The sequence below is a fragment of the Grus americana genome, chromosome 1 (genome assembly GCF_028858705.1).
Source record: "Grus americana isolate bGruAme1 chromosome 1, bGruAme1.mat, whole genome shotgun sequence".
In the NCBI taxonomy this organism is placed as follows: domain Eukaryota; kingdom Metazoa; phylum Chordata; class Aves; order Gruiformes; family Gruidae; genus Grus; species Grus americana.
Window position 1 is genome coordinate 122,289,025 of NC_072852.1, and position 25,226 is coordinate 122,314,250.

At 41.1% G+C, this 25,226-nt stretch overlaps 1 protein-coding gene and 1 long non-coding RNA gene across 4 annotated transcripts; one reads left to right on the top strand and one right to left on the bottom strand.

The window, feature by feature from the left end:
• RRP1B (ribosomal RNA processing 1B) lies at window positions 1–23,695 on the top strand. Of its 3 annotated transcripts, none has more exons than XR_008578329.1 (17): window positions 1–585; window positions 4,678–4,760; window positions 5,702–5,759; window positions 6,487–6,572; window positions 7,613–7,674; window positions 9,878–10,007; window positions 11,444–11,508; window positions 12,078–12,241; window positions 12,825–12,919; window positions 13,744–13,841; window positions 14,350–14,369; window positions 14,785–14,910; window positions 15,717–16,453; window positions 18,199–18,345; window positions 19,097–19,163; window positions 20,300–21,289; window positions 21,343–23,695. XR_008578329.1 is itself a non-coding variant. In XM_054835753.1 (16 exons), exons 1-16 carry the CDS (start codon window positions 249–251, stop codon window positions 20,488–20,490), a joined length of 2,466 nt encoding a protein of 821 aa, XP_054691728.1. In that variant the 5' UTR covers window positions 1–248; the 3' UTR covers window positions 20,491–23,695. The 3 variants fall into 3 exon arrangements, 1 of the variants encoding a protein (XP_054691728.1); XR_008578331.1 differs by having other exon boundaries at window positions 3–585; window positions 12,828–12,919; XM_054835753.1 differs by having other exon boundaries at window positions 20,300–23,695.
• LOC129210153 (uncharacterized) lies at window positions 2,433–18,355 on the bottom strand. The gene is made up of 3 exons (XR_008578332.1): window positions 18,284–18,355; window positions 3,072–3,147; window positions 2,433–2,925 (listed from the first exon to the last, which is right to left on the bottom strand). It is a non-coding gene; the product is annotated as an uncharacterized LOC129210153 (long non-coding RNA).
• Window positions 23,696–25,226: the final 1,531 nt, after the last annotated feature.

Below are 25,226 nucleotides of genomic sequence, written 5' to 3' on the forward strand. Positions count from 1 at the left end.
GGGCATCGGGCACCTCTCTGGGGACGGAGCGAGACGTGAGCTCGGCGGTGCCCATAGCCGGGCATGGAAGTGGGGAGCTAGAGACCGGCCCTGCTGCGGCGTCGCCGGCAGGGGCTGACGGCCCCGGGGGGTGACGTGGGGTCCTGGGCCGTGGGCAGGGTGAGGGAGCCCCGGGGGACCCTCGGGGCCCGGGCAGATGCCGCCCTGGCTTCCCTCTGTCCCGTTTATACGTATTCAGGCTGTAAGAGATGGGTTTGAGATGCCACCCCCGCCGTGCCACCACCAGCCACCTCGGCTGCCGGCGGGCCGGGACCGCCCCGCTCCACCGCGGCGCCCGCCCTCTGATGACAGCGAAGGGGGGCGACGGGGTTGTCGGTGACGCCATCGGGCGGCGCCTGGCTTTGCGCGGCGCGGACGGGACGGGTCCGGACGGGACGGGACGGGGACAGGCCATGGCTCCCGCCGCCGTGCAGCCGCCTGAGATCCAGTTCGCGCAGCGGCTGGCCGCCAACGAGAAGCGCATCCGGGACCGCGCCGTGAAGAAGCTGCGGGGCTACATCAGCGTCCGGACCCAGCGCCCGGCCGGTAGGGCCCGGCACGGCGGGGCGGCATGGCCTGGCGCTGCCTGGGGGCGGTGGGGCTAGCGGGGCTGCAGCGGCGGGGACCGGGCCGGGGCCGGGGGCCGAGGCCGGGGCCGTCAGCGGCGCGGCGCGGGTGAAGCGGCGGCCCCGGCAGGCTGGCGGGGGGTGGGGAAGCACGTGTGGCGGGGAGCCGGGACCCGCCTCCTCTCCCCGGCCCGGTCCGTCACCGCGGGGCCGCCACCTGTGGGGTCTTTGGGGGTTTTTTGGGTTTTGGTTTTTGTTTTGGTTTAATTTATTTTCTTTTTTGTTTTCGTTTGGTTTGTGGGGGTTTTTTTTTTCATTTTTTACTTTTACGCATACATTTCGTCACAGGATGCCAGCAGCCCTTAGCGGCGCGGAGGGCCTTTCGCATCCTCGCCTATACAGTTTCCCCGCGGTGGCAGCGGGTAGGCCGGGGCCCGGCGCTGGCTCAGGGTGCTGGAGGACTCGGGGAGGATCTGCTTGGCCCGGAGCGGGGTCTTGCTGGCAGCGGTAACATTGCCGGGAGGGGAGAGTATAGCTCACACGCTCATTCCCAGGCACAGGACGTAAAGGCACTGAGCTGACCCGGACTGAACCCACGGCAGTATGTGGAGCATATATTTTCTGCTGTGCCGCCCGGTGAGGTGGTGACTGCCAGTTTCTGTGATTGATATTGGAGGGAATTGAGTCAATTCGTTGTTACCCATTCAGATTATCTGGGTTACCTGTTACCTCCACATTCATGATATCAAAAGGTTTTTTCCAACAAGGTTTATTATCCTACTTGGAGCTGTGTTCTGCCGCTTTAGCCCAGTGCATGGGCACTTCAGTGTTGTCTCTGGAGATAGCTTGTGTCTAGCCATGCCAGTCTGAAGCTGTCTGCACCTAAAGGTGCTTCCTGTGCACCCTCTGCTCATGGACGCAAGTTATAGGAGGCTTATGAGGTCAGGCATAGCATTATGTGAATGCATGGACCTGGTTCAGTAAACGTTCCCGTCGGAGCCATAAGGAGCACCATATGGAGATGCCCAAGAGATTCTGTGGTGTTTCTGGACTGCTTTTTGCAGCATGCTATGTTGCAAGCTGGACACAACGCAGGAGGGAAACTGGTCGTCAGCATTTGCAGAGTGCTGTGTCTTACCTAGTAAACCTCCCAGCTGCATTTGGGAAAGTGGGACTGAGCTTTATGCGTACACACTCCTTTGGCTTTGAGGAAGCCAGCCTAGACCTGGCACCCCGAGAGCTAAACTGAAACTGGAATGCTGGCTGAACCTTAGTTAATTCCTTGAAAAGACACAGGGGAATAGATGTTGTTTCATCTTCCCTTTACACTCTTCCCTTTCCAAATAGCATTTGACCCATTAGCCACATTTGACAGAGGGAAGAGCACCTAAGAACAGCCTTACAGGGTCAGGCCAGCGGGCCAGATAGCCCATTATCTCATGTCTGACAGCTACTATAGATCTAGGGGTTACCTGGGGACTAATAAGAGCAAGGGAGTGTACATTGTATTCCTCCCAAATACTTTCTGAGCCTCTGGCTGTTTTGAGCTCTGGAGACTTCCTAAGCTGGATGTGGCTTCTCTGTATTCAGCAGAGCTCTGTGCATCTCATTGCAAAGTGCAGATTCCTTTAAGTTTGTGGAAGTAGCCTGCCAGAAGGACAGGAGTGCCCTAACTGAGGGAAAAGGTTGCAGGTTAAGCTAATGCCTTAAGATATTAGGAAACCACCACAGGGAGATTGTCAGTTGGGATGTGAACCTTTTGCATGTTAAAGTCAGCCCATCATGAAATGCAAATGAGTAGGAAACAGGGTTACTAATTTTCAGAGCTGTTAGATTTACTTACTGTTACGTACTATTCAAGCTAGTAATATTAAAACAAAGGTTAACATCTTTGGACTTGGAGAGAAAGCTTTATGTTCAGGAGAGATTTTTTTTTTTAAGTTATTTATTAATTAGCAGTCTTATATCCATCCAGCCTTCTGAGAGAGATGAGGCTCATACGTTGGATAACCCAGCTAGATACCCTCACTTCAACAGTTGAGAACATGCTAACTTTTGAAAGAGGTGGCGGAGTTCACCTGAGACCTCAGTCACGTGTTTCATGGGCAGACAGGACTGCTCAGTGTGGTCTGTGCTAAGGCTGCGTTACGGGTCATGCTGGGGAAACTTCTTCAAAGAGCTAGAGCTATTGATTTTCAACAGGAAGTTTAACTCTACAGAAGGCACAGAACTACTGAAGTCGTCGTGTGTGCAGATGAGCTTGGGTGAGCACGTTGTGCCTTGGAAGTGGTCCTTCTTGGGTTTTTTTCTTGTTAGCTACCTTGAAAGAGAAGAAGAGCACGCTGTACTGGGCTGATAATAGGAGGATATCTTTATAGAGACATTGGTAAAGAGTTACTAAAAGTAACTTCTAGTAAAAGAGGAAAGATTGCTGGGCAGTTTCCTGTCTCACAGAGCTGCACTTACTTGGGCCCAGATCTATAAAGGATTTATGTAATTTCCACTGAACTGTGCCCATGTGGATCTGGTCCTTGGAGATCATCTAGAGTAGGAAAAATCACAACAATTTTAATGATAGCAATGTCAAACCAGCATTAACTCCCAAGCAGAAATGGTAACAAGGCTTGCATTAAAGTAGCATGTCTTCAGTGAGTGGTTGTCACATTGCTAATCCAAGATCCCACACTGTACATGGCGATGGAGTTACAATCCAAGCCCTAAAACCAAAATCTTTCTCAAGGTAGCTTTAAGGTAAAGAAGGCCTCAAGTTTTGTGCACTGTGGTTGCTAATACAATAGATTGAATTTTTAAAATAACCTTGCTTGAATGATCATTATTTGCCAGCTGTGGATGGTGACGGCAGGGCACATAAAGTTGAAAAAGGGAAAACACAATCTGGAAACTACTTTTTGAGTGACTAGGATAAGAAACTTGCTCTAAAACCTTTTTGATCAGGTTCCTTTGTCAAATGGACGAAGGACCGCCTAGGATACTTTAAAAAGCCTGCTATGTATCAAAAGCAACCCCATGGAGGTCTGCGTTCCCTAGATGGGGAAGAACTCCTGAGCCATCTTTATAGGTAGCAGCTGACACCCCCTGGACACAAGCCTAATGTCTGATGCCTCTGTAGAGTTAATGCTGCCTGTGAGGTTAAGCTTGCCTCTTACCGCTATGTATGTAGCCTGTAATTCTGTTAAGAAATGTTATTAATTTTAATATTTCATTGAATATTAAATCAGTAAATCAATTTGTTTCATATTTAATCTTAACACTACTGCCAAATCCAAGTTAAATTTATAATTAATGCTTAATATTACTAGACATATTTCTTCCTATGTAGCATTTTGCATATTTCCTTTGTTCAGCTGTACTTCCTTTCTTTTTAACCAAGCGTGACCATAGACGATTTAACTAACGTGTTTACAATTTTTTGCCTCAGTGGAGAATGATGCCATAGTGATAATTGCTTTCAAATGACCTGGTCCAAAGAGGAGGTACTTAATTTAGACCTAGCTCTGGGTCTCAGGCTTTTTGATTGGCAGATCCCTGAAAATTATTCAAAAGTGACAGTGATCTTTTTGGAGCAAATTTGAGCTTACTGATGATAATGATTACCTTTTTGAGGTGATTTTTCTTTAAATTACTTCAGAGTACTTAATAGGCCATAGTTTGAAAATAGCTATGGTAGGTTATTACAGCTACCTTGTAACAGTATGGCATTATGATTTTCCTTCCCAGAAATGTATCCAATGTATTGAATAATCCAGTTTTTAAAATGTCCTTGAACAACTATTACTGATAGTAAAATTTTATTTTCCATGTATTACTTCCCTTCTGTAATGTGTGATTTTGACTAGAATGTGAAGTTTTATACTGTTAATAGTGAAAATATTCTTTGCTGTTAAAATTCAGATGATACTGTACCTCAAGACTAACTGTAAAGAAAGTATTTTCATTATGGTTGCTCAGACAAAAACAAAGAAGAAAGCAGGGAACAGAGAGAACTGCATGAAAACATTTTGGTGGCAACGTGGGAATTTTCATATTCATTCAGACTTCTTTTGTACTGTAGGTGGCTTCAGCCAGGAAGAACTGCTGAAAATATGGAAGGGACTGTTCTATTGTATGTGGATGCAGGATAAACCTCTGCTACAGGTATAGTAACTGGTTTTATATTTGCTTGAGTGTGTGTCTTTACTATAGGGACATACTAATTTAAAATAGTGAAAATTACCTCAGTGAGTTTTGCTCACTTTTTTTTTTTTCTTCCCCTGCTACTCATATGTTGCATGTGCAGGAAAGGTGACTGTAATTCAGTGATCCTCACCACATGAACAGAAGCCTAAATGGCATCATGTTTGGAGTCACCCTCCGAATGGCAGGTGTAGCTGTTTACCTTGCAAAGCCAGACCTGAAATATACACCATTATGAAGTGCATTGATTTGGTGGAACTAAAGAAGTAACAGCAGATTGCCCTCAACTGCAACTACAACATACCTGCAACCTTTAGTTAGCCTCATTTCAAAGTTTCACAATTTCTTTTCTTTTGTTAGTTCGGTGGCATTTCCTCTACTACCACCTTTGTCTCTACTACTGACTCTTGTCAACTGCTACCAGTTTGTCTCCCTACTTTCAAAAAAACCAGTTTTGGAGTACCAAATCTTAGTAACCTCACTTAATCCATTTTCAAATCACTTGTCTGTTTGCATGAACAAGGTTTATCTCACACATAGCACAGAGAGCTCTGCCTACAATTAAGCTGTATGAAAACGGTACCCCTAAAATTTTACATCATTTGTTAATTAAAATAAATGGGATTTTTCTCCTCCTAATTTAATTTTGTCTGCTGTTGAAAAGATGATTTGTGCAGAGATCTGGTGAAATGAACAGGGCTTGATACCCTTGAGTCGTCTCTTACAACTGACCTAATCCCAGGGAAGGATAACTGCAGTACTAAAGCAGCTGACATGAGAATATTTTTCATTTTGAGGGATGTTTCATAATATTCATACTTCTTGTTGTTTTCTGGTTGTGTGTTTAGTGGGGAGACCAAGCTCTGAAATGTGTTATACTAACTATATTTATTTACTTTTAGGAGGAACTTGCAGACAATATCTCACAGCTTATCCATGTGATTCAGAATACAGAGGCTCGTGAGTACTATTTCATTATCCAGTGCTTTGTAAGGTACTTTCATCTTTGGCAATTTTGAGGCCACTATCACAGTGCCAGAATAGAGACAGCCAGATAGGGGTGCTGCTTTGGGTTTTTTCTTTGCTTTTTGTCCAACTGGTGTGTGTGTGTGATTGCATTAAGGGAAGCATGAGATGTGGTTTGTTTCTGGTTGTTGCAGGGGAAGAGTTGTATCTCCAGTGTGATACAGGTGAGACTTTGCAGGGTCCATAGCAGAGCAAACTTGTCGCTTTACTTTGCCATTCTGCATAGAATTACTTGTTCTGTGCATCTCCTTCTCAAAAACAACCTTGTTTCATGAGCTGTTAATCACCTAGTATTCAAAATGCACTTGAAATAGAGTGCTCAGTCAATGCCAAAACTTGCATAGGTAGAAATGAGTGCAGAATGGCGATTTTGCTCTAACTTGTGTGTATATAGCACAAAAGAGATACAAAGCTGTCCCTGTAATTACACTTGTCTTTAAAAGCAGCTGTGTGCCTTTTCTTGCGTTGTTCTGAAGTTTAATTGATTTGTCCTTGTACCTGTCTGATGCATGTCTTCCCATAGGTCTGTCCCTGTCACTAGGCAAATCCCTAGGGAAACACATCCCTTTCTGACGTTGAAGCAATTTCTGGAGGTTCTTTTAGGTTAGCAAAATAAACCGTTGTGCCAGACATGCAGATATTTGTTCTCATTCTCTTACAGGTCACCTCTTCATTCAGACATTTTGGCAAACTATGAACCGTGAATGGAATGGGATAGACAATCTGCGTCTTGATAAGTACTACATGGTAATACTAACTCTGTTGTAGATCTTTTCTGCAAGAAAAGATGTGGTGGTGATGGTGCGCTGGAAGGCAGCTTTGTCTGCACATGCATTTATGTATATTGTAAGAGAAGACAATTGACTATCTTCGTGACACATTGCAAGAGACACTTGTTTTAAAGGCTTTCATTCACCACTGCAAATCTAAAAGCCCTTGCAGTTTTATGTCAGGCTGCAAGTGCTTTCTTGTTTGTCTTCCTTTATAACATAGTGATATTCTCATTGATTTCTGTACGGGATATAAATACTGTCTCAGAGGACACTGCGTCAACATCAGTTATTTAGATCAGGCTGTTTTAAGACTTTTTATGACTCTGTATAAAGTAGTTGTCACTAGAACCCCAACTTTCCACCACTGAAGTATGCACTGTAGTACATTCAGGTATCAGAATTCTTTCTATAGGAAACACTATAGGAGAACAAATAGTAAAATCAGTGAGAGAATAATCTTAAAAGACCTACCTTTGTAAAGAACAAAATCATGTTAATCATCTTCTTTGAAAGAAGTTAATTGCAGGCACATTCGCTGCTGGGTTTTGTTTCTCGATGTTAGCAGAAACCAGGTATTTCAGTAAGTGAAGTGTTTTGAACTAATTTAATGTAGCTATATTACATATAGCTTTCTCTTAGTGCAAGTTTCGAGTAAATTAAATTATTATTGTTATCATCTGTCCCATATTGTTGTCTCCAGTTTAAGCTGTGGATTTTTTTTAGATTTGGCAGCACTTAATGAAGAAATCAGGATGATGGAACAAGAGAAAGCTGTATAGTAGAAATGGTCATGGATTTCTCTGGGCTTAGGATATGAAAATAGTTTATTGTCTTTTGAGCTTCACAGCATCCTTCTGTTGCTTGATATGATAAACAAGTCTGTCAAAATGTTCATATGAGGAAGCTTTCCACCTTGTGCTATGGTTTACTAAGTAGTCTAATCATATTAGAGTCACAGTAACTCCTTTATCTGTTTTCATGAGCAACATGTATAACAAATTCTGTACTTTGCAGCTAATGCGTATGATTTTGAGGCAATCCTTTGAAGTGCTGAAAAGAAATGAATGGGATGAAAGGTAAGCAGATTTCTGAATGTGGTTGCATCACCTTTATCAAATAAATTTTTATTTAATAGGTCCTTTTTCTCCATAGATGGCGCTGTCGCAAAGTCGTATCACTAAGGCTTATTTGTTCTCCAGATCTCTTACGATATGTACTTTAGAAACAAAGTTAGGTGTTACACTTCATTAAGTTAAATACACACTGCACTCGATAACTCTCGCGTTCACCTAAGCCACTTAGTGTGTGTGTTTCACAGAAAGAGATTTGAGAAAGTAGCTCATATATGCTTATGCAAAACCTGAATGTAGGAGCTTGTCATGTGGTATTCCAAGCAGTAGTGAAATCTGAGGGCTCCAGATTTTTAATGGAGTTTGCTAGATCTGACTGATTTAGCCAGGAGAGCTGGCAATGGAATATCACCTGTGGAGAGATTAGACAGGGAACCTGCATCCCAGAAAATATAGAAAAGGTTGGGTTTTTTTGGTTGTGTTGTTTTTCTGATTGGCTGTGACTTTTTTTTTTTTTTTACTGTGTTTAATCATGGTGACTTGTCTTTTCATAAGACACAATTCCTTAATTGTAAACTGACTTCCTGGTTTTTGTGCACATCAGTGGTTTTGTTTGTATTTCTTCTGTATTCTATCAGATGACAAGTAATTGCAGTCATCTTGCTCTGTTTAGACCTCTTGTGCCACTTCTAAGCTTGCTCTGTGTTTAAACTGATGAAGAGGCTTAAGTCTTTTAATTAAAAGTGTTTGATAACCTAGTGTTAAGGTTATCCTTTCTCTCTCTTGCCTTCTGAAATGTGGAATGTATATAGGCGTGTTTTTGTGGAAATAGAAAAGAATGCAAAGCTAAAGTACACCCCATCCCCTCTGTTCTACCTTAATTTGCGTTGGGTGAATGCTCACGGGTGGAAGAGATGACACTGCTCCTTGACAGGAACAGAAAATGTGGGAGGAGGTTTGATAAAGCCGAAGCCCTTCTTCCCCACACGTGTTCCCATGGCAGAGACATGGTCACCCAAACTGATCTCTGACAAGGTTTCTTATGGCTTTGGCGTCCCTTTTTCCAGCTTCACTGGAAGGATGGCGTGGAGACCCTTCACCACCAGAGGTGGGAAGGGAAGATCATGATTCCTTTCTTTGCAGAGAGAGGGAGCTCAAGAGCTGCCTTTCCCTCCTAGGTGGAGACTAGAAGCTGCCTAGCATGTCTTCTGTTTCTCTTTTCTTTTAAAATGCTTTTGAAGAAAGGAATATTAAAGTAAAACTGAAATAATCTTTCTGGTTTTTGCATGAATTAAATTCTCTTTGGAAGTGGAAGTGTTTGTTCTGGGCAAATTTGCAGGAGGTCCCACAGAACACCGGGGAGAAAGCGTGGAATATACAAAGCTTCACTTCCTTAAAGATAGCAAGGATAGGCCTCAGAAAAGAAAAAAATAAAAAAAAAAAAAAAAGAAAAAAAGTCCCAAGTGCTGCTTAGTTTCAGCAATGACAGCATGTCTCTCTGAGCCATGGCACTCCAGCAGTATTTGTTAGTACTCCAGTAGTCAGTAACTGAAGAGAGACACAGTCCTGCTTGTACACAGCTCAGTCACTTCTGGCTTGAGCTATCAGGATGATGATTTTTTTCTGCATAGCTTAGCCCTCGATCTGTTCTTCAGTGTAATTGTTTTGCTCTAAGGGACAGTGGATAACATGCTTTAACAAAGGCAAAGTCTGCACAGTTGAAATGAGTTTGAGAAGGATCAGTATTAAATTTAATCCTTGGGTGTGCACCAAAATGAAAATCCTTTTGTAAAATGGAAGGGTACAAGGTATTGCCCATCAGGGATGGATGAATGTGACGCTGTGTCTTCAGAAGGCTCTGCTCAAATGGCAGAATCCCTTCTCCTTCCCATCAATCATATGGCATATAAACTTCAGTCCAAAGTAAGGTGTGAATTTTAAAACAGTGATTTTCACTGTAGCAAATTGTGTTGAGTGGATTGTCTGATCATCTAGACTGTAAGGAGTTCTGATTATGGATGAATTTTTTTAAAAGTTTGCTTCAAGATGTGAAAATTGGTCACCGGATTTATTTCTTATGAGTGTTGGACAGCCATCTTAAAGAACTGGTAAAACTGTGAGTGAATGGAGTTTGTATTCAAAGCAAATAGAATATGAGCATTTGAATATGAGTATCTCTTGTTCTTTTTTATCTCCTGTTTTTTTTCAGTCTAATTGAACTATTCCTGCAGCTACTAATGAAAGAAGTTATGGACCCAGACAGCAATGCTCCAACTGGGATAAAATTACATTTCATTGATATCTATCTGGATGAATTGGCTAAAGTTGGTGCAAAGGAGGTTAGAAAATACATTGTAACTTTCTTCTTGATTAATGTTAAGTGTGGCATGCAGCATTTCAGAAGAAATGTAATTTTTAGATGATGTATGTTTTAACAGTTTTAAATGTAACATAGCAACATTGAATAAGCATGAAGAAAGTGACTTATTACAATATACGCTTTTACTTTTGTTCATGTCTTAGTGTAGACAGTGAGAATGTAGTAGTTCTCTCAAGTTCCTGAGTACCGGTATACTGCTCCAAATTAAGGTTAGAAATAGCGATAGAAGCATTATACTATTCTCATTTGTTTGTTTCAACAGAAAGGACTTACATCTTTTCTCCTGTGTGAACATGTTTGCCAGTCTTTGCTTTTGCAAAAACTGACATAAAGCTTGCTCTTGGCTGATTGTATAATACACCCAAATAGAGGAAGAAAGCGACCTTTTAAAGTTGTCTGTTATTTGCTTATTGCTGCCTGTGCGTTGGTCAATTTGCTCCCTACATCCAGTTGTTCGTTTTGCTGATGACATCTGTCTTTCTCTGCTTGTGCGTTGCTGTTTCAGTTGCACTTAGATTTTGGTTGGTGTTACAGTGATGCAGAGTTTTGCAGCGAGTGTTGAAACCTGTTACTGCAGCTGTCGCTGCTGAACATTTTTACGAAGAGTCCATCTCCTGTTACTCCCCTAGGGCGGGCTGCCCGCTGCCCCACGCTTAGCTCCAGGCTTCTGCTCATTTACCTCCTCTTGTTTCTGCCATCTGATACATCTCCTTGCAATGGATGAAGCTGTTAGCAGTTTTCGGTTTGTGTTCATTGCAGTCAGCACTGAAAGCAAATCCTGCCTGCAGCTTTTGTGGTCCTGGGTTGTGGAGTGTGAGAGAGAAGATGTCTGCGCAAGAGAAGTGCCTGCACTTGGAGCGCAAATAATTTCTGCAGCTCCATAGTCACAAAACACTCATTCCATGGCTAAGCCACTCACAGAAAGCATGGGGAATTAGTCCCCTAGACTATGTGAAATCACAACTTATGCTCATAAATTGAATTTAGGGAAGGATTTTTGTCTTTAGTACTACTGACGGTGTTTTGGTCCAAGCGGTCCAGTTAAGAGAAACACAGATCTTACTCATGTCTGCTACAGACCTTCTTTGTGAAAGAGCACAAAATTATTTAAGTTTTCTCTGCCTCACGTTTGCATATCTAAAATAAGAATCTTTGTTATGTTTCTGTACTGAGTAGGTTAAGGTCTGCAAAGCAGTCAATATGTTTATAATGATCCCAGGGAATATCTGGAAGTTAGTGGTAGCAGTGATAACAAAAAGTCACTGGATACTCCTGTCAGTTGGAATTAGACACTATTGTGAAAGACTTTGACTTCACTTCTTAAAGAAGATCAAGGAGTTTGAGTATACGCATACAATATTTACTGTACTAATTTTTTTCTTTCTAATCCTATAGCTCACAGCAGACCAGAATCTCAAGTTCATTGAACCTTTCTGCAAAATTGCTGCCAAATCAAAGGAGTAAGTTTAATGAAAGGATAAATATTTTTTCAAGAATTAAGAAATTCTGCATATGCCATTCCACATGGTCATTCCACATGGTAATAAATGGATTGAAGAAGAGTCATAGTGTAACTTCAGAATGTAGAGAAAGGAGGATATTTTATCTATGATATGCACAGTCATTTGAAGATAACATGTTTATCAAAGCTATCGATAATCTACATGGATTTATAAGAACTTTATCAACCTCTGTTGTTTGGGTTTGTCTGGTTTGTTTTTTTTTTAAACCTGCATGGAACAGCTGAGCTGGTTAGATTCTTTGTTGTTGCAGTGTAATATAGAGCAGCATATAAACACAGTGACATTTAAGAGGAGAACATTGGCAGGACACTATTTGGATTAAAGGACTGCTGTTTAGGAAGTAACAGGTTCACTTGCCTTATCTGGAGAGCTAGATGCTCTTCCACTGTCTTTTTTCTTACCCATTTTCCCTGTATCCCTCAAATTTCCTTTTTTTTTTAATGTGAGAGGGGAGGGTTTGTATGCTTCTGCCTTTCGACTCTTACCACTGCTCTCTTGTAACACAGTCGGTGTGTGCTGCATGCTGTAGCCACTGGTGTCTTTGAGATCATTGTGGATCAATCCCCCTACGCCATCGAGGACCTAATGAAAGAACTGGGTAGCAACAGTGATGAGGAGGATGCATCTGAAGAGGAGAAACAGGAAAATGAAGATGTGCTTAAAACCAAAGGTGAGGAGGAAGTTCTAAATGGCCTTGGTAACACTTGCTAAGATTTAAAAATCTGTTTCTTAAAAAGACATTTCTGCTCTGAACCAGTCAAACACATGTTCAAGATGTTGTCAGGATAATTGTGTTTTCCTCTCTTCCCTTCACATGTGCTTAAACAAAGTGACTGCAAAGATCAGTGGTCTCTATAAAACCAGGCAATATCAGCTTTCTGCAAGAGTGCTAGATGATAACCCACTCTGGCTTTTGGCTCTTGGATGTCCATAACGTTTTTGAAGAAGATGAGGGTTTGGGATTCTGTGACAGTTTTAAATTAAATAAAATAAAATTAAAAAAAAAAACAACTGAGCAGGAATGTTTTCAATCCATGTACTCTGTACAGAGGCAATTTTTTAAAAGGTGCTCAGATAATGCCACAGTTGTGTATTGTGTAATGGCGACATAAAGTAGTTAAATCAGTCCAGGCTTATAAGATTGCGTGAAGAAAAATGCACCTGATCTTCCATCTATCAGAGTAGTGTGTGCTGTCTTGGTTTTTACAAACTAAACATTAATGTTCTGTCTTTTTTTTTTATTGTTGTAATAGCAGACAGAGATATGTCAAGAAAATCAGCACAGAGCTCTGAAAAAACAGAGGATGTTTATGAAAATGCTGATGATGGTATTGGGACTGTTCTTCAGGTTTGTGGCTTGCTTCCTCTGTTATTGATACTCTCCCACTGTTTTATTCTTTCCTATGTTTGTCAAGAGGTACAGAAGTAAAGGGTGTTAATCGGATAAACACGTTACAAAATTTTAATCTCCTGCTTTAATGTCAGGTGGTATTTATGTAATGTGTACTGTGTGAATAGTTTATAAGAAAGTAAATCTACATCTAAATTCTGAATTATTCTTTCCTCTCTCCCATCCCTTCTTTTTTCTGCTCCTCCCTTCTGGTTTCAGGAGTTCAAAAATGTCTGGCAAAAGCCATCTCACTGTGGGCGGGGAAGCAATCAGCATAAGTTTCATTGACAATAAGAGCAAAATTAATGGATGATGGCATACACAGGAGAGAGGGTAGCATGTTGTAATTTGGGTTTTTTAGACCCTGTTCCAGTGCAGTGTAGTGTTTTTGACAGATGCAGCAGTCAAACATGCACGTAGATGCGCTTCATGCATCTGTGGCTTTTAAGCAAGAATTGGGACATGACACACTTTAAATCTGATGTTTTGTGGGAGATGTGAAGTTGGTTGGCTTCTCTCGAGCAAGAATTAAGGTTTTGAGTGTTTGAGAAAGTGACACTGAGTTCAACTGTTCTGTTAATGAAGCAACTATCTGTAAAAGTCAGTATACATGTGCGAAGGGGCTGTACCTTTCCACAGAGGAAAAAATACTTTGGGTTTAAAGGAAGTGGCTGTTTAAAGGATGCGTATGCTACTTGAAGTGTTGATAACATGAGCCGCGTTGAGTTATCTTGCATGAATAAGCTAACTAAGAAAAGCTGTATCTTACTTTCCTCCAACAGTTTGATTATAAGGCTGTTGCTGACAAGCTCTTTGAATTGGCGAGCAAGAAAAATACACCTTCCCTTAACAGAAAGCGTCTGTACAAGCTGGTCAAAAAGTGAGTTTTGTGAAATACACCTTGCATGTGCCACCTCGTCCTAAACAACTTTTACTTTGCTTTCTCCTCGTCCTCGCTTGTCTTGGTGACAATGTCACGAGAGCAGGCTTGCCTCATAACCCTTGATAACATACATAAGGTGCCTGAAGCCTGTGCTACTGTTCCTCATTGGTGCCAGACAACTGCAGCTAGCTGAGGTGTATCTACATTGGGTGGATTTGTATTGCAGGATGTGACGTTAGATTATGTGTGGTGTAAGTTACAGATATGGGAGAAGTGTTAAATTGCTCTTTTCTTAATACTTTAAGTGATTTGGTTTGAGTTTTTGGATTTCTGAGGCAGATCTCTTCTGGAATGAGCTCTTTGTAACTTCTTGTGTAAAAGATGTTGTTCCTGTTTTGACAAAACCATACTAAGTACAGTGACACTATGCTGCTAGTGTTATTAGTAGTAGTAAACCAGTAATACTGTTTTGTTTTTCTTTCTCTCCCTTCTTCCCTACCTCCAGGTTCCAGGACTTAGCAGAAGGTAAGGACTGAGCAGCATGCAGACACAGTAGTTTCTTTCCATAAAAGGATATATAATGTTCCCATACAATGTGTATTGAAAATATTTTTTCTTCTTTTTTTAATGTGTATTTCAAGAATACTGGTTTGGGGGTTTTGTGGGGTTTTTTTAAATCGCACTAAGACACATTACACATTTTTGGTGAGATGGCCAAATCCCTTTCATGATTTGAATGATTCTATACTTTGTCCTTAAATGAAAGATGATTATTTTTGCTTAAACAAATAGGAATCACTCGTATGATTTTCTTTCACGTTGAGTGAGGAACAAGGAGTTGATTTTCCTTTTGTAGGAATTACGCTGTATATGAACAGCATAATTGTTCACGGAAATAGAACTATTAGTTTTCAGATAACTTATCCTTCCTCCTCAACAGGAATCTTCCCCCAAGATTTTCCCGAAGATGTTTCTACAGATGAAGACGATGATGAATTCAGCAGGGGAAAGCGAAAGAAAAAAGCTGTCAAACCTTGGGAGAAAAACAAGTTGGAAAAGGTAAAAGGTAAGGCAAGATCAACCTTTGGAAGAGAGACAATCTGCAGTCACTTGTGTAATTTGGCAAAGTATCAGATACAAGCTGTTCTGAAGAAGGCAAACTTGTTGTTCAGGGTGTGCTGATTTGTATCATGTTGTGATGAAGGTTAAATGTGAGATTAAGGTCTCTTTGAAAGTGGTGGGAATTTTATTACCAATTTTGAGGCAAGCATCACCTCAAAAATTTCAATCAATAGCAGAACTGGAAGCAGTTGTTTGCATTGCTCCATTGAGCAATTTCCATTTACTGTAGAAAAACAGAAACACGTCAGTGTCCTTAAAATAGGATGACTGTTAGAATATAGGAATTTGGGGGTGTTTCTGGAAAGGTGAAGAGAGTTGCTGAGAACCATGTGCAAGTATCTCTAGCCTAATCATGGCTGATACTGATGTGGCACAAGCCGAATCATACCCAAAAATATCATACCCAAAAATATCTCACCAAACTACTGAACCCCTGAGTTGCCCCTTGATGGGCTTAACAGGTAGGCAATAACTTTTTCTAGCAATATTGCTATACAAAATAGGGTTACCACAGGGAATGGCTTAAATGTTAGCTGTGACAAGGCAAGATCAGCAAAATATTAATTAGGCCGGGCATCAGAAGAATGCAGTGTCCTGACCAGCTGTAACAGTAAAACTGTTGTGCTGGCTGATAGTAGGAAAATGGTATGTCTATTTTAAAAGAAGAGAAAAATAATAGAATTCAGTTGCTGTAAGTACCTTCGTGTTTCACATCTGTGTTATATGGCATTCTTTTTGGGGTGGATTCAGAGGATGAACAAGAGATGTCAAGTGCGAAGGAGGCATCAGTTCCCCAGAAGAAGAGGAAAAAAAGGAAGAAGAGGGACAGCCCAAGTGCTGATTCTGGATCAGCTGATGGAAATTGTGAGGAGGGAATAGCTGAAACATCTGGATCTAATGGTTTTAGCCAGGGAAAGGTGCCAGAAAATAACAAGGAAAGGAAGAAAAAGAAATTGCTACTAAATGAGGCAGATGAGACCACAAACATAGCAACTGACACCAGAGAAAATCACAGTATCTCTGCACAGAACAGTCCGGCTGATGCAGAACAGAGTAAAAAGAGTCAGCTGAAGAAAATGAATCCAAAAGTGCAAAATGTTCCTGTAAAACCAGCATGTCAGAATGGACCAGCTAATGCCAGTGAGGCAGAGGATGTCAGCCCATCTGTCACACCACTAACTCCTAAGGTTGTGAAAAAGAAACAGAAAGCAGGGGCTGTCTTGGTGAATGGGGATACCCTTTTGCAGCAAACTGACGTGAAATCCAACAAGGAGGGCTTGCTGGGGACCCTGTCAGGAGATGCAGACTCTGAATCTGCACCCTCCAGAAAGGTCAAATTGAAGACAAAGCAAGTTGGTTTGGAAGGGATGAAAGTCTCCAGCCAGAAAGCAGCAACCTTGAAAAAGAAGAGAAAAGTAAAAGAGGTGCTGAACTCTGTTGAAGCCAATGGAATTCTGGAGACTGCATGCAAGAAGAGCAGGAAGGGGGTATGTAGATCTCATTCTTTTCTCTGCCTTCTTCATGAACTGCCAGGCTTTTTTTCAAATTTGGCTTTAGCTTTCTTAGCATGGGACTTCATGGGCAGGCTGCAGTGCTGATGTCATCATGCATTGTCACCAAAAAGAACTCAGTTCCCCAGAAATCCACACCCACTCCATGGTCTTACGCCCTCCTGTACAACGACATTAAAGCCTGTGCCAGCTGCTCAGCTGAAAGAACTCATCTAGCTGAAACTTAGGTTGTTAGGCTATGGGGTTGTCTTTTTTTATCCTTTTTTTCTCCTTTTTTTTTTCTCCTTATTTTCAGTCCCTGGGTTAATTATTCTTTTGCACTGGGTCTCTGGTTGAGCTTACAGCATGTTCACAAAGATCATATTTTGGCAAAAGGATGAGAATGGGAAGATGCAACATGCCTTTTTCAGTAGCAGCAGTAGCACACACTTAGATTAGTATCAGCTCCCTGTGAAATTGCCCACAGCAATTCCAATAGTGGCTTCTTTTGCTAGCTCACTTCTCCATATTAAACTGTTAGTGCTGTACGGGGAAAGTATTTGGGGAAAGAGCGAGCAGAGAATATGACACTGTGACCTTCAATGTCATCAATGACTGTATGACCATATTTATGAATGGTCATTTATGAATAAAGACGACACTGTGGTTTTTTGCTAGGAAGGTCTGATTGTAGTCTTCTTCAAAAATTTGCAGCTTGAGAACAAGCTAGGAACATGTTTTGATTCTTGATTTCAAAGACAACACACACCCCCAAAGAATTAGCTTCAAATATCAAGAGGGAGGAGGAGGGGGAGAAGGGGAAAAAACAGACAACTTCCACATTATATCACAGTTGTCTCCAGAATTCAGGAAGCTAAAAGACTGTTGCTTTTTCACTTTATTTAAAGTAGAAGTGATTTTCAAATTGAAAGAGGCCATATCCCCTGGATGTTTTCCACAGCATGGCTGTGAACTGCTTTTTGAATTTCACATCTGTAGGTTGATATGAAGCATAGCTGAACTTCCCCTCATAGCAGTCCGCAGATACCTAGGGCCCACAGACAACAGGTTGGGAAGCTCTGGAGTGGTGCACTTCATTAGTGCCGCTGCCAGGACAGGTCCTAAGAATTGCCTTGTGCTGGAGAGAAGGATTGCTTTTAATGGCAACTCTCAGTATGAATTTGAGGCAGCAAACTAGTAGTAATACACAATAGCTGGATTTCTGAGAGTATAGACAGACTTCATACTCCACCTTTTTTTCTGCAAAGTCTCCATCTTAGCCTAAAACTGAGTTTGTTCATTAGTTGCCTGTCTTATCCGTCCAGAGGTACCACAGAAGAGATTTTGCTTAGGGGCAAGAAAATAAAAATCAGCAGTTGTGTGCAGGAGAGCTGGGTCGATTGTAAGGCAACCTCATGCACACGAAGAAAACATCTTTCTTTGCACTCTGACGGGCCAGGGAAATGTATTACAAGTTCTTCCTTCTTTGCTTTGCAATGACCTTCCTGTTTCAGCACAGAGCCTACCTGAACTTCTATTTTCAGTCACGCTAGCTGCAAAACTAACTCCTGAGAGTTAACCATGATGATTAGCTTATGCAAGTACCAACTGGCTCTCTCTCAGCTGTGGCAATATTTACAGAAGCTGCGTGTGGTAAGCTCTGAGCACTGCTCACTGTACTACGTATAGTTAACTACAGTACTTTTGTACTGAGAGCATTTTTTCCTTTCCCTCCTTTATAGGAAAGCAGTGCTGCTCTGTCACCATTAAAGAAAAAGAAAGCAAAACCAGGAAGTGATTTTGTAAAATTTGAAAAATCAACTTTACCAAAGCCAGTGTTCTTCAGGAAGGCCAGAAGCACCATCTCTTCGCCCAGGGCATCCATGCAGGTAATGTGATCTCACAGATGGCAGCTGAGTCCAGGCACAGGTCTCTTCCCAAGCTACCTGCCCAAGCAAGGGCGTGACCTCACTCATGCTCTTTTCCACTCTCTGTTAGTCTCCTAGCACAGGCAGATTAAACTGGAAATGCTGTTGCATTTTCTTGTAAACAGTCTCACACATGGCTCTAGAGTTTCAGAAAATGAATTGCAGGCATCTTTAAAATTTCTTCTTCCTTCCCCCCTGCTTCCAAAAATACCTTCTTGTTGAAAGGACACCATTCTGAACCTGCTCATTTCACAAGAAAGCAAAAGCATAAACTGACTTTCAGTCTTGCTAAGGGACTTTGAGCCTTCATTTCTTCCCATTTGTGGAGGCTGGCAACAGTAGAGGGTTTCAAAAGACTGCCCTTTTTTCTAAACCTTTTTAACATGTGATATCTTTTCAAGCCCTCTTTGCACTTTGAGGCCTGAGTGCAGTGGGGCCAGTGTATTTAATACACAAATATCTTCTTGTTTATTGTTGAATTACATAATGACATTAAGGAGAGTATGTGATTTCTCTACAAATGGAATGTTTGCTTTTGGCTAGAAAAGCAGGGCTGTCTTAGCAGCGGTCAGTGCTAGAGGATTGGGGGAGTTCTAAATGAAATGAAGAAAGTAGTCTGCTTTGCATCAGTTTTGATGGGATGCAGGTAAAAGAACTCATAGCATTGCCTCAGAAATCTTATTTTATTTCATGTCTTTATCTTGCTTTATAGCTGAACAAGTTGCAGTCGTCCAGCTCCAAAAAAGTCACATTTGGCTTGAATAAAAACATGACTGCTGGTGAGTCTAATACATCTGTGTGTCTCCACAGTTTCTCTTGCAGCCGAGGAAGGGGGAAGCTTATGTACACTTATACTCTTCACCTCTAGAACAGGATGATTCTGATCCTTTCTGGCCTCAATATTTGCATATAGCTTATAAACCATCTGCAAGTTTCTGTCTGGAGGAGATGGTAAAGTTTAGGACGTTGGGCCCAACAGCTAGACTTGTGTGATTCCAGCGTGCTGCGTTACTGACTTGCAGATTGAGCCTTATGGATAGACAGGAGTGCGGCAGAGCGACGGGCTCTCCTTCCTGAGCCGCCTGTTCTGCAGGGCACCTCTTAGGGAAACACGTGCATTTTGGTCTTCATTGATCACTTCTGCTTTGCAGGACAAAGGCGCTGATATGCTGATGAGCTCAGGCTGTAGAATAGCAAAGTTTCGGTTTTATCTTGGCTGCCTGTGGTTTATTAATGGTAATGAGTAGATAAATGTCAGTTCCCTTCTGGATCCCACCTGTAAGCAGACAGTGTTTTCCCTGATAAATAAACGTCCTGCTCCGTAGCATAAAAGTTTATTCCATGTATTCATTTAGCTATGGTTTTTTAACTCTCTGAGGTGTGCTATAGGCCAAGTCCAGATGGAGAATACTGGGGTTAGAGATATGTCTTTGTGTTAATATAACACAGCTGCACAAAGAGAAGAAAAATGCCTACCTGCCGGCAGAGGGAATAACCAAGAGTCTCTAGAACAGTGCTGTTTAACAGTCAGAGTAGAAAGACTTATTACCCATCGTCATCTTTTAAACTGAAGTGTGGTGGTGTGCAGAATAGCTGGGACACTTGTTTCTGAGGAGTCGGCCCAGGGCCTCCAGTGGTCTGTGAAACCATGGGGATGGTTCACAGCCTCTCTGGATTGCTACAGACCCTGTTGCCACAGGGACTCTGCTGGGAGGTGTGCTTGACCACTGTCTCTCCTTTTTTTTTTTTTTTTTTTTTTTTTTTTTTTTTTTGCAAAGTCTTAGGCTTCTGATCCTTAGTGAGGGACTTAAGCATCTAAGGCAGATTTCCAGGATTGGACAATTCCACAATCAATTGAGGGGTCCAATTATTTCTTTTGTATTTCTTTTAACTTCTTTGCTCTTTTTTTCAACAGAATTTAAAAAGACTGACAAAAGTATATTAGTGAGCCCAGAAGGACCTTCCCGTGTGGCTTTCAATCCTGAACAGAAACCCCGTCATGGGGTGCTGAAGTCACCCACAGGTACCCCAGCAGGAGAGCCTCAAATGAAGAAAACATTTACTGTATCAGCTAAGAAGAGACCAACTGCTATGAACTTCTTTTAAACCAACAGATGTGGCCTACTTTTGTACAGGACATTTTGCTAACCTAGAATGTTCTCTGGAGGTATTTTGAACTTCTTTATTTTTTTAAGTTAATACGAATTGTATATACAAAATTCTGATTGTGACCCGGGTCATCGCTATTTTCACACCACTTCAGCTGTATCTTGAAATACTTGTTTTGTCTATTTGCAGAAAAGAAACAAAATCCAGTCTCTGCTCAGGTTTGGTCTACAAAGAGTATGGTCTCTGCCCATGTCATTCCTGAGAGACTTGCTCATTTAATTAAGGAATGTTCAGGGTTTGATTGTTCTGGTGATTTTTTTTTTTTGAGCCAGTTTAAGAAAACATGCACTTCGTGCTATTAAATTGTCTTTCTTTGGACAGGGCTTGAAATGGAAAAAAGACAATGTAGATTTTAAACCTACTAGTTGTTCATGTATTTTAAAATTTTACCCCATCATTTTTCTTGTGTCCTTGGCATCCTGTTAATTCTTCTTCTGGAAATAACAATTACCTCATGTCTCTGTTTAACAACAGCTGGACTTGCGTAGCTTTACAGATAGTAAGCGAGCTTTCCCTGGGACAAGAAATGCCTAGCTGCTCAAGTGGTCACTGTTGCAAATAAACCTTCATGGCTGGTTGTCTGCTGAGTTGGGAACAGTCACCACATTATTTTCAGCAACACAAGTGCCAAAGCTGGCTTACATTTGTCATATTGTAAGCTGGCTTCTTCTGTTTACTGCAGCTGAAATAATGCTCTTGCACAGGAGAAATCCCCTCACTGCTGTCTTTCCTGAAGGTCTGACAAGACTCCTAGTTTTCTAAATCCCCTCACTGCTGTCTTTCCTGAAGGTCTGACAAGACTCCTAGTTTTCTACTTTAGCAGGTGACGTCGCCACATTTTACCAGAACTCAGATCTCATTCAGTGAATGAACCTCTGATTGTCCTGAAGAGCTAGATCGGTGTACTGCATCTTTGGTTAGGACACACGTCTCTCTCCAAAAGCTTTTGTGCCTCTCAATACAGGGTGAAACTTTACAGCCCAGACAGCTTGGTTTTCGTTTTGATGTAGAACCAGAAGAATTTTCTGCAGCATTTCCTTGTGTTTTGCTTTGGATATTTTATTACTACTGTGCATGTTTTGTTTTTCCTTTGCGTCTTTGGTAAAGAATTAGGTGTACTTCTGTGAGAGACCATTAATGTATTCTGAGGAGGAACTGTGAGGAAGGAGAGAGCAAATGAAATGAAAAACTTTTTTTGATACGGTTGGAAGATTTGAAATCTTTGTTTGCAAGTTTTGCGTATGTGAATGAGGCAAAGGCTTTGCAGCAGATCTTTCTGTTAGAGCTCAGCTTCAAAGCACAACCTGATGCCAGAGCAAAGCTACTCATGAAGCTTCCCACCAGTTACTTCTCTGGTCCTATAAGATAGAGGGTAGGCCTGCTTCATTACCTTGTCTTACAGTAAACAGTTAGCTACTCCAGCCAGCAAAATTAAACTTTGTGACATAATATATTTGCATACTTCAATAGTACTTTTTACCAGTCTGATGCTGACTGTCCTCTGCTAGTTGACTCCTCGTAAGCAACTGAATTGAAACAGCTCTTCTGTAGCACCTATATAATTTCTTCAAAATACTTGTATACTTGCAGATTGTTGGTTGGTCTCAGTGGCTCAATTCTAATCCATGCCAGTTCTTGCACTGTTTGTGACAGTCTGCAAGTTGTTTGTGGTACCGCCAGAAAGTCATTTTGGTCTTGTCTTATCTTGTTTAAAGTCCAGGACTGAATTTTGTTTGGTTTTGGTTTAGTTTGTATTGGTTTGACTGACCAGTAAAGAACTCTGGAGAATACATCTGATAAAATTAATAATACTTGCTGTTTGAGCAATTATTGTTCATTTATGTTTTAAAAAAAACTCACTGTATATTAGCATAATGAATTTTTTGGACAAGACAATGGTAAGTAGGATTTAACAAAGACTGTTCAATATGTTGTACTGTTTATCTTGTACTGTGGGTGAGAAGTCTCTTGTGGAATATGCATAAATGCATTTGTATGCGCATGGTTGTTAATGCGTTAGGTTGAAGATGCCACGTTCCTCCAAGGATATAGATGCAAACAATCGGTAGGTGGATCTGGTGTGCACAGAAAAATCCAGGATCAGGATGCATTGGGGTTTGGGTTTGTTTGGGTTTGTTTTGAATACATATAACTTATTATGGAAATGTATTTAAATGGTTGTCTGGATCTTTTTCTATTGGTTGTGAATCCATTGAACCTGTTACTTGTCCAAATATTTTGTTGCCCGCAGTGCTAAATGGAGAGGGCAGAAATCGCAGTCAGGTTTTTATCTAAAATTTTAGTGATGTGATTGCTTGTTGGGGTTCACGCATAATCCATCCATGCCACGAAACTGGTGGAATGTTTTCTAAATATACGTATGTAGCGTGTATTGTCTTCAGTGGTGTCTGGAATTTCATTCAGGACAACTTTACAAACAAAACCCAAGTGCTGTCAATGCAGTTTAATCAGTATTGTTGGGTTAAATTGAATACATTACCCAAAATATTTGGATAGTGAGAATTCCAATAAACACTGGAGACAAAAAAAAGAAAGAGAAATAAATGCAACGTCTGGGATATCCACTGCACGGACACGATGGTACTGTAAGGAGAGATGTATTGATAGGAAAAGAGAAAAGGAGAACTGACCTGACCTGTTTGATGTCACTTCATAGGTTTTTTCATAGTGTTATTCCAACTCTACAGCTGCCAGTCATGCTCTGAGTCTAAGTTAATGTGGCATACCTTGTAAAGGATAGTATTTTGTAATGATTATCTCTACATTTTTGTTATGAATCTGATCTGATTTGTACTTCTAAAGATCTAATAGTTTATGATTCTTTATAGCTTCAAGAGAACTCAAAAGCACAAAATTAATTCAACAAGGCAAAAAGTTGAAATTATATTTAAATTATTGGGTATGCAAGATCTTTTATAGTCTATCAAAGCTATGTGACTTGGAAAGCATCAAATGCCCTTTTTGTCATTTATTTCCTGTGCTTAGACTTAAAAAAAAAAAAAAGGCAGAAAAAAATTCCATGTGTCATTTTATGTACTTCTGCAACAACGTTGTTAATACAAATACAGTGTCTAAGCATTACATCATTTAGTCTAGTCCAATAAAGCTCTTTTTTTGTGGACATTGTTTTGGGTAAATCTGTAAATTTGGGGAGTGGGAGGATAGCATCCGGGTGGCCACTTGAAAATGCGAAGGAAGTTGTTGCATGCATGCATGCATGCATGTGCTCTCTCTCTCTTTATATTCTATTTTTATTGTACAAATAACCAGAATTGATGAAGACTCAGACGCGTGTCAGAACCGAGTAGGGCAGTGAAAGGATACACCTCTTCATACACCTTGAACTTCCAACCTTTGTAATTGGGCCATAGAGTACATACCAGCAGCTGAAAGATCGCTCAAGAGAAACAAGTAGATCACACGCTGTCATTCCTTGACAATTACAATTGGTAATTGTGATAATGTGGCAAGGTGCATACTTCAAAGGAATAACTGCAGATGCCAGAGTAGGTGAGAGATGGAGACTCTGAAAGCTGTTTGCTTATTTGTTAGCAGCAGCACGCCTCATGGAGTTACATACATACAGGAATTCCACACAGAGTACTGCCTCTCAGTCTCGGGTCCTGACAGTTCCTGCCACTGCGCAGGATCAATAAAAAAAATTAAACATGTTTTCTTGACAGGCACAGAATTTTCAGAAATGCAAAAAAAAACCCCAAAACCCACTTTATTCAGTCAAAGAAAAGTGCCCTGTCCACAGCAGTGGCAGTAGTAAAATTAAAACAAATCCTTAGGTAAAATCAGAGCAAAGTCCTGTAGAAGTGACATTCTTGTTATATGTTTAAAATAATTCACACATCTAAGTTTCTAGATGGTAGTATTGTGTTGAAGATCATAGTGATAGCATACTAAATTAAAGTAAACTAAGTGCTACATGTGCTTTTATTATACATGGTGTCAAGTCCCCATTTGTGGTTTAGCCACGGGGCCCAGATATGACTTTCTGCCGTACCTTATGCTGCCTTCATGCTGTGTAGGATCTTTATCCACTCTGGTGGAGTGCTGTACAGCAAAACTTGTAGTGCCTGAACACACTCCAAGGCATCATTGTAAGATTCTGTGCCCCTCATGGTTCTTCATGGGATCCACGCAAGCAGGTTGGACCTGGATTGGCATTTCAGTGATCCATGCTGGCTGGTGTTTCCAAGAGAGCAAGAAAATGTCTGTCTGCACAACAGTCTGCAAGGTAACACAAGCATATTTTAAATTTTATTCCCACTGTGCAAATCAAGGAGAAATGTAGTGCCTCTTTCAAGATTAACATCATCTGCTGCAGAACTAAAAGTTGAACCATAAAAATATCCCTTCCTGGGAAAAAAACTTTAAAAAAATAAAAATAGGGATTTTGTTACTTTAACGCGACACTGCAATGGTTGTCATATGGTATTTTGGACAGATACAATTATTAACGTGATAATTCTGTGATCTCTAAAATAACTTCAGCATATTTGACCAATCTGCTGCGCTCAGGCATCTGAATAGCTGCATCCGAGATTATATAAGTTCTCACTCAGGTAAGAGAAGGGCTTCTACGGGTATGTCAGCCAGAAAAGGAAAGTCCAAGAAAGCAAACCCCGCTGATGAGTAAGACT

What these genes read in the sequence shown, in the direction of transcription:
- RRP1B (XM_054835753.1), top strand. Translation starts at nt 249, where the DNA reads ATGGGTTTGAGATGCCACCCCCGCCGTGCCACCACCAGCCACCTCGGC. An exon ending in CCGGACCCAGCGCCCGGCCG is followed by an intron (nt 586 to 4,677) that starts GTAGGGCCCGGC and finishes TTTGTACTGTAG; the next exon opens with GTGGCTTCAGCCAGGAAGAA. An exon ending in AGATGTGCTTAAAACCAAAG is followed by an intron (nt 12,242 to 12,824) that starts GTGAGGAGGAAG and finishes TTGTTGTAATAG; the next exon opens with CAGACAGAGATATGTCAAGA.